The 16,607-nt window shown below is 63.2% G+C and overlaps 2 protein-coding genes across 3 annotated transcripts; both read left to right on the forward strand.

The window, feature by feature from the left end:
* The first annotated feature begins 82 nt into the window (after positions 1 to 82).
* Positions 83 to 9,316, forward strand: KIF1C (kinesin family member 1C). Its single transcript, XM_083881603.1, has 22 exons — positions 83 to 182; positions 1,162 to 1,273; positions 1,517 to 1,593; positions 1,665 to 1,844; positions 1,931 to 1,996; positions 2,387 to 2,565; positions 3,112 to 3,223; positions 3,808 to 3,885; positions 3,982 to 4,047; positions 4,154 to 4,229; positions 4,315 to 4,393; positions 4,495 to 4,616; positions 5,183 to 5,298; positions 5,400 to 5,479; positions 5,577 to 5,652; positions 5,745 to 5,824; positions 6,019 to 6,113; positions 6,376 to 6,459; positions 6,778 to 6,940; positions 7,021 to 7,075; positions 7,617 to 8,102; positions 8,603 to 9,316. Exons 2-22 carry the CDS (start codon positions 1,168 to 1,170, stop codon positions 9,113 to 9,115), a joined length of 2,889 nt encoding a protein of 962 aa, XP_083737729.1. The 5' UTR covers positions 83 to 182; positions 1,162 to 1,167; the 3' UTR covers positions 9,116 to 9,316.
* A 321-nt stretch (positions 9,317 to 9,637) lies between these two features.
* PCOLCE (procollagen C-endopeptidase enhancer) lies at positions 9,638 to 16,244 on the forward strand. Of its 2 annotated transcripts, XM_083881606.1 has the most exons (9): positions 9,638 to 9,814; positions 10,333 to 10,450; positions 10,689 to 10,703; positions 11,098 to 11,341; positions 12,974 to 13,098; positions 13,620 to 13,756; positions 14,833 to 15,101; positions 15,695 to 15,871; positions 15,969 to 16,244. In XM_083881606.1, exons 1-9 carry the CDS (start codon positions 9,684 to 9,686, stop codon positions 16,112 to 16,114), a joined length of 1,362 nt encoding a protein of 453 aa, XP_083737732.1. In that variant the 5' UTR covers positions 9,638 to 9,683; the 3' UTR covers positions 16,115 to 16,244. The 2 variants fall into 2 exon arrangements, with proteins under 2 accessions (XP_083737732.1, XP_083737733.1); XM_083881607.1 differs by lacking the exon at positions 10,689 to 10,703 and having other exon boundaries at positions 11,083 to 11,341.
* The last annotated feature ends 363 nt before the right edge of the window (positions 16,245 to 16,607 follow it).

Genomic DNA, 16,607 nt, shown 5'->3' on the forward strand with positions numbered 1-16,607 from the left:
CCAGGCAGGCCCCGCCCCCAGGCAGGCCCCGCCCCGCCGGGCCCGGGCGCGGCCGGAGCTCCGGATCCCCCGGGCCGGGACAGGCCCAGCCGGGACAGGCCCAGCCGGGACAGCCCAGGCCGAGACAGGGCCAGCCGGGCCGGGACAGCCCCGCGCCGAGGGGATGCGGCTCCGCGGCGCCGGTGAGCGGGACCGGCGGGGGGAAAGGCTTGGGAGATCTCGGGAAGCGAATTCAGGGAGCTCCCGGGGGGATAGGGGCAGGTTTAGGGGGCTATAGGGGGGTCCGAGGGGTGGGAAAAGGGGGTTTAGGGGGCTGGAGGGGATCTGGGGGTAGATTTATAGGGGCTGTAGGGTGTGTCTGGGGGGTGTCACAGGGGTTCGGGGGGGGGCTCAGACCCCTAAAAAGCAGATTTAGGGGTCCCGTAGGGGACTTTAGGGGGTTATAGCGCTATAGGAATTGGGTTTAGGGGGAACACAGGATTATAGGAGCAGGTTTAGGGGATCTGTAGGGGGAGTTGAGCAATCTGTGTCCCTGAGCGGGTCGGGGTCAGGTGCAGGGGTCGCTCTGGGCGTTTGAGGGATCTGAGGGGTGGAGAGGGTGAGTTTATGGGATGACACGGGTGCAGAGCCGGGTTTAGAAAAGCTGTAGTGGTGTCTCGGGGTGTCGAGGCGGATTTAGGGACCCGATGGGGTCGCGGGGTCACGGCCTTTGTTTCCCACGGGGGGGGCGCTCAGGCCCGGGGTGGGACCCCCGAGTTTTGGGGGGATTTGGTGGCGTTTGGGGGCGGGGTGTCACGTGCTGTTTGTGCTGCCCTGGAACCACCTGGGAACTGGGTGGGGGAATCCAGGGGATCTTCCTCTTCCCCGAACCCCAAATCCCCCCCTCTGCCCCCAGCCCTGACCTTTGACCCCGCCGGGACCCCACCTGCGCTTTGGGGAGGGGTCGGGCCGGGCCGGGGGCTCTTTCATCACCACCTCGCCCGGCACCGCCCCGGGTTTATTTTTAGGGCTCTCCTTTGGGGCGGGATTGAGGGTGGGACACGGACCCGCTCCCTCCCCGCGGCCCCGGCCGGGGCAGTGCTGGGGGTGGGCGGGAGCGGGGGGTCCCCCGCGGGCGGCAGGGGGGTCCCGGGCGGCGGTGACAGCCCCGTGTCACCCCAGGGTGACATGGCGGGCGCCTCGGTGAAGGTGGCGGTCAGAGTGCGGCCCTTCAGCGCCAGGGAGAGCAGCCGCCAGGCCAAGTGCGTGATCCAGATGCGAGGAAACACCACCTGTGAGTGGGGGGCGCCTGGGGGGGGGTCTGCAGAGGGGATACCCCCCTCAGGGGTGGGGGGATTGTGCTGCGGGACCCCCCCCCACCCCCGTGTCCTTGTCCCGTGCTGGCCCCGGGCCCGGAGGACCAGCTGCCCGGGCTAAAAATAGACACGGGGAGGATTTTGGGGGGGGTGACGGTGCCGGGGGGGCTGGGGGTGACGTGGGGGGTCACCCCAACCCCGCCGTGGCCTCCCCACCCCAGGCATCACCAACCCCAAGCTCGCCAAGGACGCCACCAAACAGTTCACCTTCGACTACTCCTACTGGTCCCACACCTCGGTGAGTGCCGGGGCGGCTGGGGGGGTCCCGTGGGGGGCTCTGGGGGGTCTCCTCACTCGCTCCCCTCGCAGGAGGAGGACCCCAACTTCGCCTCGCAGCGCCGGGTGTACCAGGACATCGGGGAGGAGATGCTGGCCCACGCCTTCGAGGGCTACAACGTCTGCATCCTGGCCTACGGCCAGACCGGCGCCGGCAAGTCCTACACCATGATGGGGCGGCAGGAGCCGGGGCAGCGCGGGATTATCCCGCAGGTCCGGGGCCTGGGGGGGCTCCCCAGGGGCTTGGGAAAGGCTGGAGCCCCCCCTCGGCCCCCCAGCTCAACGCTGCCCACCCGCAGCTCTGCGAGGACCTGTTCACCCGCGTCGCTCGGGAGGAGTCACCTGAGCTTTCGTTTTCTGTGGAGGTGAGAGGGATTTGGGGGTTTGGGGAGTGTCTCCTGAACTCCCCTTCTCTGTGGAGGCAGGAGAGGGGGGTTTGGGGTATTGCAGACCCCACCCCTGGCAGTTTGGGTGTTCAGCTCTTGCAGAGTCACCCCACAGCCCCCAGAGCAGTTTGGGGGTTCATTTTCCATCCAGCCCAGCATTGTGGGGGCTCAGCTGTCCCCCAGCCCAGCCCAGCAGTTTGGGACTTTCCCCCATCCCCATTTTGGGGAATTCCTCCCCCACCAATCCCCCCCAAAGTTGGGTTTTCACTTCCTCCCGATTTGGCTCTTTCCCTCCCCACCATTTTATGGTTTCACCCCCAAAACCTCCACATGTTTTGGGGGCCCTCCTGACCCCGCTGGGCCCCCCAGGTGAGTTACCTGGAGATCTACTGCGAGCGCGTGCGGGACCTGCTGAACCCCAAGAGCCGCGGGGGGCTGCGGGTGCGGGAGCACCCCCTGCTCGGGCCCTACGTGCAGGACCTGTCCCGCCTGGCCGTCGCCTCCTTCGCCGACATCGCCGACCTCATGGACAGCGGCAACAAGGCCAGGTGGGGCACGGGGGGCTTGGGGCGCCCCCGGACCCCCCAAACGCCCCCCAGGCACACGGAGGGGCTCAGGGAGCACCCCCAGACCCCCCAAACGCCCCCCAGCCACACGGAGGGGCTCAGGGGCGCCCCCAGACCCCCCAAACGCCCCCCAGCCACACGGAGGGGCTCAGGGAGCACCCCCAGACCCCCCAAACGCCCCCCAGGCACCGAGGGACCCCCCAAACGCCCCCCAGCCACACAGAGGGGCTATGGGACACCCCCAGACCCCCCAAACGCCCCCCAGCCACACGGAGGGGCTCAGGGAGCACCCCCAGACCCCCCAAACGCCCCCCAGGCACACGGAGAGGCTATGGGGCACCCCCAGACCCCCCAAACGCCCCCCAGGCACGGAGGGTCCCCCCAAACGCCCCCCAGCCACACAGAGGGGCTATGGGACACCCCCAGACCCCCCAAACGCCCCCCAGGCACACGGAGGGACTCAGGGGCGCCCCCAGACCCCCCAAACGCCCCCCAGGCACCGAGGGACCCCCCAAACTCCCCCCACAGGACGGTGGCGGCCACGAACATGAACGAGACGAGCAGCCGCTCGCACGCCGTGTTCACCATCGTCTTCAGCCAGCGCCGCCGGGACCCGCTCAGCGACCTGACCACGGAGAAGGTCAGGGGAGCCCCGGGGCCCCCCCCGAAACCTGTCCCACCCCAAAATCCCCCTGAAATCACCCCCTGCATTCTCCCGAGTCCCCCTAAAATTTACCATCACCTTCAGCCGGCACCTGCTGAGTGATCTCACTGCAGGGAGGGCCAGGGGGCCCCAAAATCCCTGGGAATCCCCCAAAGTCATGGCTAAATTCCACCTCCAAAACTCCAAAAGCACCACCCGAATCCACCCCTAGAGCCCCCAAAACAACCCCCAAAATCCAGCCCCTGAATTCATCCATCTTTCTCCCTAAGTTACCTCAAATTCTTTGATGAATTCCCCCACGCTCCTGAAAATATCCCCGAATTTCCACCAAAATCTCCTCCAAACCCTTCCCAAACCCCTCCCAAATTTCCTCCACATCCATTCTCTCCACTCCCTCAAATCACCCCACAATTCCACACCACCCCCCCACCCCAAATCCCCCCCAAATTTCCCCCCCAAACCCCCTCACACCCCCAAATTCCCCCCCCAAACCCCCTCACACCCCCATTTCCCCCCGGAATTCCCTCCTAGAGCCCCCCAAACCCCCCTGCCCCCCCCAGGTGAGCCGCATCAGCCTGGTGGATTTGGCGGGCAGCGAACGCGCCGACGCCTCGGGGGCCAAGGGCATCCGCCTCAAGGTGGGCACTGACCCCCCTGCACCCCAAAAAAAAGGGGGTGACCCCCCCCAGAGCCCTCCTGAGCCTTTTTTTCCCCTTTTCTCCCCTTCTCTCCAGGAAGGCGCCAACATCAACAAATCCCTGACCACTCTGGGCAAGGTCATCTCTGCCCTGGCCGAGGCGGTGAGTCTGGGGGTCACCCCCCTACCTGCGGCCGCTTTTGGGGGGTCCTCACCTGTTTTGGGGCCCCCTCAGCACCATCCTCTCCCCTTTTCCCCCTCCCCAACAGACCAGCAAGAAGAAGAAGCCGGATTTCATCCCCTACCGCGACTCGGTGCTGACGTGGCTGCTGAAGGAGAACCTGGGTGGGTTTGGGGTTTGGGGAGGGGTTGGGGGGCACCGCCAGGTGTTTTTTGGGGTTCCCAGCCCCCCCTAACGCTGCGTTTGCAGGCGGGAACTCGCGCACGGCCATGATCGCGGCGCTGAGCCCGGCCGACAGCAACTACGAGGAGACCCTCAGCACCCTGCGGTGAGGAAAGGGACCCCCCTGGGGGCCCTGGGTGGGGTTTGGGGGGCTGGGAAATGGGGGGATCCCAGCCCTGACCCCCCTCGGCTCCCCCCGGCCCGCAGCTACGCCGACCGCACGAAGCAGATCCGGTGCCACGCGGTGATCAACGAGGACCCCAACGCGCGGCTGATCCGGGAGCTGCGCCAGGAGGTGACGCGGCTGCGGGAGCTGCTCAGCGCCCAGGGTGAGGGCTGGGGGGCTCTGGGGGGCTCTGGGGGGCTTTGGGGGGGTCTGGGGGCCTCTGGGGGGCTCTGGGGGCCTCTGGGGGGTCTGGGGGGCTGTGAGGGGGATTTAGGGCTTTTGAGAGGCTGCGGGAGCTGCTGAGCGCCCAGGGTGAGGGCTGGGGGGATTTGAGGGGGTCTAGGGGGCTTTGGGGGGCTCTGGGGGGCTCTGAGGGGCTCTGCGGGGCTGTGAGGGGGATTTAGGGGTTTTGAGGTGCTGTGGGAGTTGATCAGTGCCCAGGGTGAGGGGCTGGGGCAGGGTTTGGGGTCGTGAGGATGGCGTGAAAGGGGTTTGTGGGGTCGGGGGGTCAGATTTAGGGGATTTGGTAAAGGCAGTGGGTTTGGGGTGTTGGTTGCAGAGGGGTTTGGGGGAAGAAGAGGTTTGGGGGCAGATTTAAGGTGGGTTTGGGGCACGAGGGGCTATGGGGGCAGTGTAGGGGGCACAGCTCTGCTGCTGGGGGGCAGTCAGGGTTTGATATGGGGCTGCAGGAGGAAACACCCCCCCTGAGGACCCCCCCTCTCCCCCCAGGCCTCTCTGACACACCGGGGGTCTCTGCCCCCCCCGCCACCACACCCCCCACCCTCAACGGGGGTCCCGGGCTGGAGCCCCCCCTGGGCCCCACCGAGGCCATGGAGCGACTGCAGGTGACCCTAAAACACCTTCCAGCCCCTGTCCCGACCCTCAGGGCCCCGGGGGGAGGTCTGTGACCCCCTCCCCAAACCCCACAATCGTTTTTCCCCCCCAGGAGACGGAGAAAATCATCGCGGAGCTGAACGAGACGTGGGAGGAGAAGCTGCGGAGGACGGAGGCGCTGAGGCTGGAGAGGTGAGGGGGGGTCCCAAACCCTTCAGACCCCACCCCAGCTCTTCCTAAACTCCCCCCAGACCCCTGTGACCCCCACCCCAACCCCTGTGCCCCCCAGGGAGGCGCTGCTGGCCGAGATGGGGGTGGCTCTGCGCGAGGACGGCGGCACCGTGGGGGTGTTTTCCCCTAAAAAGGTGAGTCAAAAGGGGGCTGGGAGACCCCCACAGTGAGAGCCCCCCACCCACCCTGGCTCTGGTTTTATTCCTGTGCCCCCCTCCCCACGCAGACCCCGCACCTGGTGAACCTGAACGAGGACCCGCTGATGTCCGAGTGCCTCCTCTACCACATCAAGGACGGCGTCACCAGGTGAGGGGGGGCTGTGGCACCCCCAAACCCCCTCGGGACCCCCTAAACCCCCTCGGACCCCCCTAGACCCCCTCAGGACCCCTCAGACCCCCTCAGGGCCCCCCCAGACCCCCTCGGACCCCCCCAGACCCCCTCAGGACCCCCCAAACCCCCTCAGGACCCCTCGGACCCCCCTCAAACTGCTCCTCCTCCAGGGTGGGCCAGGTGGACGTGGACATCAAGCTGTCGGGGCCGTCCATCCGGGAGCAGCACTGCCTCTTCCGCAGCCGCGCCGACCCCTCGGGGGAAGGTACGGATTTTTGGGGTGCCCCCCTTGCCCAACCCCCCTTTTGGCACACCTTAACTCCTTTTTCTCCCCCCTCATCCCCCTCCCCAAATGCTGCCACTGGAGCAGGTCACCACGGCCCCCCCAGGTACCGCTCCCCTGGGAGAGGGGGGAGGGTTGGGGGGCTCGTGGGGGGTTTGGGGCAGCGTGGGGTGGGATTTGGGGGTCCCCCCGCCTGGGTTTAGCGGGGAGGTGACTCCCCTTCCCTCCGTTGTGCCCCCTGAAGTGGTGGTGACCCTGGAGCCGTGCGAGGGGGCCGAGACCTACGTCAACGGGAAGCAGGTGACGGAGCCGGTGGTGCTCAAGTCGGGTAGGGACCCCCCGGAGCCCCCCCAGCTCTCCGTGTGTCTCCCCAAACCCCCCCCCTGCCCTCCCCAAATCCCTGTGGCTCCCCCAAAAATCTCTCTCTCAACCTCCCACAAATCCTGCGTCACCCCAAATTCTCTCTTGTACCCGTTATACCACCCCCATTTCCCACCTAAATCCCCCCGAAACTCCCCAAATCTCTCCTAAACCCCCCTTGTGACCCCTCCCCAACCCAGGTCTGATCTCCTAAACCCCCCCTGTGACCCCTCCCCAATCCAGGTCTGATCTCCTAAACCCCCCCTGTGACCCCTCCCCAAACCAGGGCACCGTCTGATCCTGGGCAAGAACCACGTCTTCCGCTTCACGCACCCGGAGCAGGCCCGGCGGGAACGGGAGCGGGGCCTGTCCCCGGGGCCCCCCCCGGACTGGAACCTGGCCCAGAGGGAGCTGCTGGAGCAGCAGGGCATCGACATGCGCCTGCAGAGGTGGGGACGGCCCGGGGACGGCCCTGGGGACACTCCTGGGGGTCTGCCCTGGGGGCTCACCCTGTGCTCACCCCCCCCAGGCTGCAGGACCTGGAGAACCAGCCCCAGGGGGAGAAGGAAATGGAGCAGCCCCAGGTGAGGGGGCCAGGGGGGAGGTTTGGGGGTTCTGGGCTTCTCTGAGGGTCCCCTGGGTCCCCCTGGTGTCCCCTGGGTGTCACAGCTGTGCCATGAGTGTCCCACAGGTGTCCCATGGATAGTCCCCGAGTGTCACAGGGTGTAGTTGGGTGGCCCCTGGGTGTCACAGCCATCCCTTGGGTGTCACAGCTGTCCTCTGGGTCCCCTACTGTCCCCTGGGTGTCACAGGTGTCCCTTTAGTGTCCCCCTGGTGTCCCCTGGGTGTCCCACAGGTGTCCCCTGGATAACCCCCGAGTGTCACAGGTGTCCCCTGGGTCCCCCCATGTCCCCTGGGTGTCACAGGTGTCCCCTGGGTGTCCTGGGTGTGTCCCGGGGGTTTCCCGTTTCCCCCTCGGGGGTATTTTGGGCATCCCTGGGTCTCCCCCCTGCTCCTCTCCCACTGCCCCGTGTCCCCTGAGTGTCCTGGACGTGTCCCGGGGGTATTCTGGGCGCCCCTCGGGGCTCCCCCCTGCCCCTCTCCCACTCCCCGTGTCCCCCGCAGCCCCCCAGGACCCCCGAGGAGGCCCCCAGGACCCCCGAGCCGGGCTGGCGGCTGCTCTCGTCGCTGCGCCAGGCCCTCCCCGCGCCCGCCGTGCGCTCGGTGCTGCGCCGGGCCGGGGTCCCGCTGCCCGCGGGGAAACGCCGGGAGCCGCTGCGCGTCTACCAGATCCCGCAGCGCCGCCGGGGCTCCCCACAACCATCATCATCATCATCCTCACCCCCACCATCATCATCCTCACCATCATCCCCGTGGGTGACCACAGCCGACCCCAAGGCCCGGGCCGTGCAGGAGGAGAATGAGGAGGATGAGGGGGGTCCCGGGGGTCCCGGGCAGCAGGTGAGCGAGGTGGAGGGGCTGCGGCTGCACCTGGACCGGCTGGCAGGGATCCTGCGCGAGGTCCGGCGGCAGAACAGCGCCAAGGACGAGCAGATCCGCGCCCTGCGGCACCGCGTGGGGCAGATGGAGAGGGTCATCCCCCTGCCGCCGGTGGGTGAGGGGCTGGGCCGGGGTCTCCTGGGCTGGGGAGTGCTGGGGTGGGGTCTGTACTGAGCCACAGTGCCCCAAAAACCTCCGGGGTGGGGTCTGCACTGAGCCCCTGAGCCAGAGAGTGCTGGGGCGGGGTCTGCATTGACCCATGGGACCCCTGAACCCCGGGGTGGGGTCTGCCCTGACCTACAGGACCCCTGACCCCCAGGACCCCAAAGAGCCCCCCAGTGAGGTCTGCCCTGACCCAAAGACCCCCGGGTGGGGTCTGCATTGACCCACAGCGCCCCAAAGAGCCCAGAGTTGGGGTCTGCACCCCCTGAGCCGCCCCCACCGCCCCTGCCGGGGCTCCCACCTCCCCAATAACCCCCTCACAGCGATCCCCCTGCCCCACACATCGCCCTGACCCCCCAAATCCTCCCCTTCCCACCCCCAGACCCCCCCAAATGCCCCTCCCACCCCCCCAGACCCCTCTAACCCCCCTCTCCTCCCCCCCATTTCAGGACGACGCTGACGAGGCCGAGCCGCCCCCCCAAGAAACCCCCCAGGACCCCCCCCAGGACGCCCCCCAGGACGCCCCCCAGGAGCGCCCCCAGCCCCCCTCGCCCCCCTCGGCGGCGGCGGCGCGGCTGTGCCGGCTGATGGAGCAGGACCCCGCCTTCCGCCGGGGGCGGCTGCGCTGGCTGCGCCAGGAGCAGGCCCGGCTCTGGGGAGGGGGCGGCCCGCAGCCCCCCCAGGCCCCCCGCCGCCCCCCGCGCTCCCACGCCGCCCCCCAGGACTCCAAGCTGCGTTTCCCCTTCAAGAGCAACCCCCAGCACCGCCTGGCCTGGGGCGCCCCCCAGGCCGAGAACAGCCCCCCACCACCATTGCAGCCCCCTCCCCAGGGCCGGCCCCGCCGGGGGTCTCTGGATGGGGGGGGGTCCTCGCCGCCCCCCGCCCTGGGGACGCCCCCTCCTCGTGTTCGCCGCCAGCGCTCCGCCCCCGACCTGAAGGCGCGGGGGGGCCCCGTCCCGTAGCGGGGCCGGGTTTGGGACCCCCCCCAAAAACGGACAATCACCGCCTCTCTCCCTCCCCACAATCGGGGGGTCTCCCCGGCCCCCCAGCTGCTCTCACGCCGCCCCTTCCCCTCCCCCCGCCTGTGTGTGTCTGTGGGAGGAGCCCGGGTTAATTAACGGCCGTCCCGCTAATTAAAGAGAAGCGCCTCTTTTTCCGGCGCCCCCCCCCCAATTGTGGAGCCTCCTCTGTGCTGGCCACGCCCACTCCAGCCTGGCAGCTCCGGGCCACGCCCCCTCGTGGGGCGGAGTCAAGTGGAGTCTCCGCCCACCCCGCGAAGCCACGCCCCGACTAAAGTTCAGCTGGATCAGAGGCCACGCCCATTTGTATTTATAAATGCATTGTGGGCGTGGTGTTTGGCTAAGCCACGCCCCCTCGCGTCGGCAATTGGGAGCGGGGCTCTGCGCTCCGCCCATTTGGGCGTGGCTCTATATGGCCACGCCCCTTCCCGCTCCTGCCCGCCCCTCCCTGCCCGTTCCCCCCCCGGTGCCCCCGGCCCCGTTTTTCCCCGTTCTCCCCGTTTCTCCCGCCATGAGCCGCCCCGCGCCGCCCCCGCCGCTGCCGCTGCTGCTCCTGGGGGCTCTGGGGGCTCTGGGGGCGCTGAGCGCGGGGCAGGACCCGGCCCCGAGCCCCCCGCCCAGCCCCCGGCCCAACGCCAGCAGGTAACGGGGAGCGGCGCCCCCGGGACGGGACAGGACGGGACGGGACCCCCGGGATGGGACAGGACCCCCCGGGATAACCCGGGACAGCCCCGGGACAGGACAGGAGGGGACAGACCCAGGACAGGAGGGGACAGGACGGGACGTGGCACCCGGGACTCCCCCGCAGACGGGGCTCCGCCTCCCCCAGGACCCCCCCAGGCTCCGGGACCCCCCTGCAGGACCCCCCTGGGCACCGGGACCCTCCTGGGCTCCGGGACCCCCCCGGGCACCGAGACCCCCCTGCAGGACCCCCCCGGGCTGCGGGACCCCCCCCGGGCTCGGGGACCCCCCCCAGGACCCCCCCGGGCTCCAGGACCCCCCTGGGCTCGGTCCAGACCCCCAACCCACGAGCTGCGCCCCCCCCTCAGCCCCTGGATCCCCCCAAGACCCCCCTGGCTTCTCCCCGGGGGTCTGGGGTCCCCCGATCTCGTGTCTCCCCCCCGTTCCGGGCCCCCCGTGACCCCCCCCGTGTCCCCCAGGGCGGCGTTCCCGGTGTTCCCGTGCGGGGGGGACCTTCGGGGGGAGTCGGGGTTCGTCGCCAGCGAGGGGTTCCCCCGGCCCTACCCCCCCGGCAGCAACTGCACCTGGACCATCACGGTACGACCCCCGCCCCAAAATACCCCAGAGACCCCTCCCCACCCCACGGGCCCCCCCACCCCGCTCAGCCTGACCCGCCCAGGGATATCCCAAACCCCCCCCGGGGCACCCCAAAAACGCGGGGGGTCCCCCTTGGCTCTTCCCCTCCAAGGACAGGCGGTGTCACCCCAAAATCCCCCAAATCCCCAAAATCCCCCAACTCCCCAAGACCCCCCAGTGACCCCCCAAACCCCCCCAGGTGCCCGAGGGCCAGGTGTGTCACCCCAAAATCCCAAAAATCCCCAAAAATCCCCCAAATCCCCCAAATCCCCCAAAATCACCCCAAACCTCCCCAGGTCCCCAAGGGCCAGGTGGTGTCACCCCCAAACCATCACCTAAGGGGTTGGTGGTGTCACCCCAAAATCCCCAAATCCCCATCACCCCCAGTGACCTCAAATCCCCCCAGGTCCCCAAGACCCCCCAGTGACCCCCCAAACCCCCCAGTGACCCCCCAATCCCCCCAGGTGCCCGAGGGGCAGGTGGTCAGGGTCACCCCAATCCCCCCAGGTGCCCGAGGGCCGGGTGGTCAGGGTCACCCCAATCCCCCCAGGTGCCCGAGGGGCAGGTGGTCAGGGTCACCCCAATCCCCCCAGGTGCCCGAGGGGCAGGTGGCCACCCTCTCGTTCCGTGTCTTTGACCTGGAGCCGGACCCGCGGTGCCGGTTCGACTCGCTCTCGGTGTTCGGGGGTCTGGGCCCCGCCGCGCCCCTCCTGGGCCGGTTCTGCGGCACCTTCCGCCCGGGGGCGCTGCGGGCGCCCCAGAACCGCCTCCGGCTGCGCATGGAGAGCGACGGCGCCACCGCCGGGAGGGGATTCCTGGCCTGGTTCAGCGCCGGGAGCCCCCCCAGCAACGGTGGGTGAGAGGGGGGGGATGGAGGGGAGACCTCCACCCCAAAAAAAAAAAAAAAAAAAAAAATTATATATTTTATATATGTTTTATTTTTATATTTATATATATTTTTATATATTTTATTTTCATAATATTATATATATTATATTATTATCTAATATATAATATATAATATATAATTATTATATTATCGTTATATATAATATATAATATATATTATATTACATTATATTACATTACATTATGTTATTATATATTATATTATATTATATTATTGTATTATTATATATTATATTGTTATATATCATTATATATTATTATATATAATATTATATTATTATATGCAATATAAAATATAATATACAATTATATTACTATTATAATATATATAATACATATTATACTATATTATAATATTATTATATACATTTTTATATTATTGTATTATTAAATATTATTATAATATATTATTATACATAATATTATGTTGTTATAGATAATATATAATATATAATTATTATATTACTATTATAATATATATTATATATATTATATTATACTATATTATCATATTATAATATACATTATTTTATATTTATATTTTATATATATTATATTTTTATATAAATGTATATTATATAGATATATTACTATAAATATTATAAATCTATATTAATAATTATAGGTATATACTAATAATTATAAATATATATTTTAATTATTAATATATAATAAATTAATATATAATAATTATAGCTATTTCTATTTATAAATACAAATATATAATATATAGTATATATAAATGAATATATAAACATATAGAAATATATATATATATATATGTAAATAAAGGCAAGGGGAGGGAGCACCGCCGGCGGGGAGCAGGAGAATCCCACAGAGACCCCAAAACCCCCCTGGAGACCCCCAAAACCACCCAAATCCCCCCTGGCCCCCCACTCCAGCCCCCCCCCCTCTTTCAGGGCCCCCCCAGGGACGGCGCCGCTCGGGGGTCTTTAATAAACCCCATTTTTTCGGGGAGTCCTGGCACGATTTTGATGGTGAGTACGACCCCCCCCCCCCCCCAAAAAAAAATTATAAAAGAAAAAATTACAAAAAAAAAAAAAATTACAAAAAAAATCACAAAAAAAAAATTGCAAAAAAAAAAAGACAAAAAAAATACAACAAAAAAATTTACAAAAAAAAATTACAAATAAAATTATAAAATTTAAAAAATTACCAAAAAAAATTACCAAAAAAAAATTTACAAAAAAAAAAAAAAAAATACAAAATAAAAAATTACAAAAAAAATTTTACAAAAAAAATTTACAAAAAAAATTACAAAAATAAATTTACACCAAAAAAAATTTTACAAAAAAAATTAAAAAAAAAAAAAATTTTAAAAAATTTACAAAAACAAAAACGAAAATTAAAAAAAAAAATACAAAAAAAATATTCCTGGGGGGGGTCTTGCTCCCCAAATTCCCAACCCCAATTCTGGTTTTAGCAGAGCCCCCTCCCCAATTTTCCCCCAAATTTTGGGGGTTTCAGGGACAGCGAAACGCCGGCGGTGCGGGAAACTGGGGAGGGGTCCCAAACCTGTTTGTGCCCCCCAAACCTGACCCCAATTCCCCCCAGAGCTCCAGTTCTGCGGGGGGCGCCTGGAGAAGGCCCAGGGGAGCCTCCAGACCCCCAACTGGCCCGAGGAGAATTATCCCCCCGGGATCAGCTGCTCCTGGCACATCGTGGGGGGGCCCGGACAGGTCGGGGGGTCCTGGGGGGTCCGGGGGGGTCCGGGGGGGGTCTGGGGGAGGTTTGGGGGGATTTGGGGGGTCCTGGGGGGGATTTTGGGGGGTCTGGGGGGGATTGGGGAATTGGGGAGGGGGTCAGGGGGGATTTTGGGGGTTATTTTGAGTTTTCAGGAGGATTTGGGGAGTCTGAAGGGATTTGAGGGGGAATTGGGGGTCCTGGGGGCGTCTTGGGGGGGATTGGGGGGTCCTGGGGGGTCCTGGGGGGTCTGGGGGGGTCCTGAGGGGATTTGGGGGGGATTGGGGGGATTTGGGGGTCCTGGGGGGTCCTGGGAGGGGTTGGGGGGGTCTGGGGGGGATTTGGGGGGAATTTGGGGGGTCCTGGGGGGTCCTGGGGGGATCTGGGGAGGGAGTTTGGGGGGGATTTTGGGTCGGGGGGGTTTCAGGCCGGTTTTTTTGGGTCGGGGGGGGTTTCAGGCCGGGTTTATTTGGGTCGGGGGGTTTCAGGCCGGGTTTATTTGGGTCGGGGGTCGCAGGTGGTGGAGCTGCGGTTCGGGAAGTTCGACGTGGAGCGCGACCCCCACTGTCGCTACGATTACGTGGCCGTGTTCGAGGGGGGGGCGCGGGACGACGCGCGGCGCGTGGGGCGGTTCTGCGGGGAGGAGACCCCCGGGTGAGCCCCCAGACCCCTCTGAGGCCCCCCAGGACCCCCTAAACCCCTCTGAGCCCCCTCAACCTGCCCCAAACCCCTCCCTGGACCCCCCAGATCCCTCCGAGACCCCTCAACCTGCTCCAAACCCCTCCCTGGACCCCCCCAAAACTCACCTGGGACCCCCCTAACGCCCCCCTGACCCCCTTAAACCCCCCCTGACCCCCTCCCTGGACCCCCCAGACCCACCTGGGACCCCCAAACCCCCCCAAACCCCCCAAATCCCCCCTGGCCCCTCCTTGGACCACCCAAAACCCACCTAAACCCCCCCTGGACCCCCCAAACCCCCCCCCGGACCCCCTGGGACCCCCCAAACGCCCCCAAACTCACCTGGGACCCCCTAACGCCCTCCTGGCCCCCCTGACCCCCTTAAACCCCCCCTGACCCCCTCCCTGGACCCCCCAGACCCACCTGGGACCCCCAAACCCCCCCAAACCCCCCAAATCCCCCCTGGCCCCTCCTTGGACCACCCAAAACCCACCTAAACCCCCCCATGACCCCCAAACCCTTCCTTGGACCCCCCCAAATCCACCTGGGACCTCCCAAAACCCACCTAGGACCCCCTGGACCCCCCAACCCCCCCCCAAACCCACCTGGGACCCCCTAAGCCCCTCCTTGGACCCCCAAACCCACCTAGGACCCCTCAAACCCTCCCTGGACCCCCCCAAACCCCCCTAAACCCCCCCAAACCCCTCCCTGGACCCCCCAAATCCCCCAAACCCCCCTAACCCCCCCCTAAATCCCCCAAATCCCTCCTTGGACCCCCCAAAACCCACCTGGGACCCCCCAAACCCCCCCTAAACCCCCCCAACCCTCCCTGGACCCCCCCTGGACCCCCCTAAACCCCTCTAAACCCCCCCCAAACCCCCCAAACTCCTCCCTTGAGCCCCCAAACCCACCTAAACCTCCCCCCAAACCCACCTGGGACCCCCCCAAACCCCCCTAAATCCCTCCCTGGAGCCCTCAAACCTCCCCCTGACCCCCTCAAACCCTCCCTGGACCCCCCCAGACCCCCCCCTGACCCCCCGTGCCGCCCCCAGCCCCATCATTTCCACCTCCCCGGAGCTGCTGGTCCAGTTCGTGTCCGACCTGAGCGTCACCGCCGACGGGTTTTCGGCCTCTTACACCCTCCGGGACCGGCCCGGGGGCGACCCCCGCCCCTCCGAGCCCCCCCCGCCCAAGCCCCGCGGCGGCGGGAAGGGGAGAAGCGCCCCCAGCCCCAAATCAGAGCCCCCCACGGGCGCCCCCTGCCCCCAGCGCTGCCGTCGAGCCGGGACCCTCCAGAGCAGCTTCTGCAGCAGCGACTTCGGTGAGGGAAATCCCCCCAAATCAGGGGTGGGACCCCCGGAATGGGGGATTTATTTATAAATCAGGGGTGGGACCCCCGGAATGGGGAATTTTCTGCAGGAATGGGGGGGTGGGATGGCCCCAAAAAAGGGGAAAAGGAGGGGAAGGGGAGGTCGAACCCACCCCTCAAAGAAAAAAAAAAAAAAAACCACTAAAACCCCCAAAATTTAAAAAAAAAACAAAAACAAAAAAAAAAAAACCACCAACCTCCACAAAAAACCCCCACAAAAAAATCCAAAATAAAAAAAAACCAAAACCAAAACCAAAAACAAAACAAAAAAACCCCAAAAATAAAATTTAAAAAAAAAAAAATAAATAAATTAAAAAAAAAATAAATAAACCAAAACAATCAAAAATAAAAAAACCCCAGGGGTGAGACCCCCGAAATGGGGAATATTCCCAGGAATAGGGGGGGTGGGTGGGACTCTGGGATGGCCCCAAAAAAGGGGTCGGGGAGGGGAAAAGGAGGTCGAACCCCCCCCCAAAAAAAAAAAATAAATCCAAAAAATCAGGGGTGAGCCCCCCGAAACGGGTAATTTTCTCCATTTTCCCCAGTGCTGACCGGGACGGTGAAATCCGTGTCGCGGGGGTCGCCGCAGGAGCCGGGCTGGGCCGTGGTCTCCGTCCTCAACCTCTACAAGTCCGGGGGTCTCCCGGGGGTCCCCCAGCCCGCCAAGGGGGCGGCGCTGCGCCTGCAGCTGCCCTGCCGCCTCTGCCCCGCGCTCAAGAAAGGTGGGTGTGCTTTCAGGGGGTCCTGGTCCTGGAGGGGTCTCTGCGCCCCCTACCCAGCTCTTGACGCCCCCTCCCCAATTTTTTTTTTTTTTTCCAGGCTCCAGTTACGTCCTGATGGGGCGGGTGGGGCCGGACGGGGGGGCGCTGCTGCCCCCCGACGCCTTCGTGGTGCCCCACCGCCCCCAGCAGCAGCAGCAGGTTTTGGGGAACCTCAGCAAGAGGCCGTGCAGGGGGAGCCCCTAAAGCCCCCTCCCCTAAATCCCCCCTGGCTTGGGGGGACGCCCCCCGCAGATATGCAAATAAAGGGTGCAGAGATGGAGCGTGTGATTGGAGGTTTGGGGGGCCCCGCCCTTGATCCGTATTCAAGATCGGAGACCCCCAAAAATGAGACCCCCCGAAATTTCCCCTTTAAATGGTGCGGCGCCTTTAAGAGGGGCGGGGTAAAGGGGGGCGTGGCAGAATAGGGCGTGGTTAGTGTGTGGGCGCGGCTTCCAACAAGGCAGGGGGCGGTGCTTAGCGCTGATTGGCTCACTTTCTCACTCGCGGCCTGTCAATCATTGCTGTAACTTCTCATTGGTTGAGCCGCCCCCTATAACCCGCCTCTATGTAAATCACGATTGGTTGGCTACACGTCAATCTCGGGCGCTGCTCCCGCCTCCTCGATTCCGATTGGCCGATGCCGCCAAAATATTGGCCACCGTTGCCAGGCAACGAGCCCCGCCTTCTCGTTCGCGAT

Source organism: Zosterops lateralis, assembly GCF_965231275.1.
Source record: "Zosterops lateralis genome assembly, chromosome: 34".
Taxonomy (NCBI): Eukaryota; Metazoa; Chordata; class Aves; order Passeriformes; family Zosteropidae; genus Zosterops; species Zosterops lateralis.

Excerpts from the sequence above, each read along its gene's own strand:
- KIF1C (XM_083881603.1), top strand. The coding sequence starts at position 1,168 with ATGGCGGGCGCCTCGGTGAAGGTGGCGGTCAGAGTGCGGCCCTTCAGC. Across the intron at positions 4,394-4,494 it reads GAGACCCTCAGCACCCTGCG|CTACGCCGACCGCACGAAGC; the intron begins GTGAGGAAAGGG and ends CCCGGCCCGCAG. Across the intron at positions 5,825-6,018 it reads ATCAAGGACGGCGTCACCAG|GGTGGGCCAGGTGGACGTGG; the intron begins GTGAGGGGGGGC and ends CTCCTCCTCCAG.
- PCOLCE (XM_083881606.1), top strand. The coding sequence starts at position 9,684 with ATGAGCCGCCCCGCGCCGCCCCCGCCGCTGCCGCTGCTGCTCCTGGGG. Across the intron at positions 9,815-10,332 it reads CCCCGGCCCAACGCCAGCAG|GGCGGCGTTCCCGGTGTTCC; the intron begins GTAACGGGGAGC and ends CGTGTCCCCCAG. Across the intron at positions 13,757-14,832 it reads TGCGGGGAGGAGACCCCCGG|CCCCATCATTTCCACCTCCC; the intron begins GTGAGCCCCCAG and ends TGCCGCCCCCAG.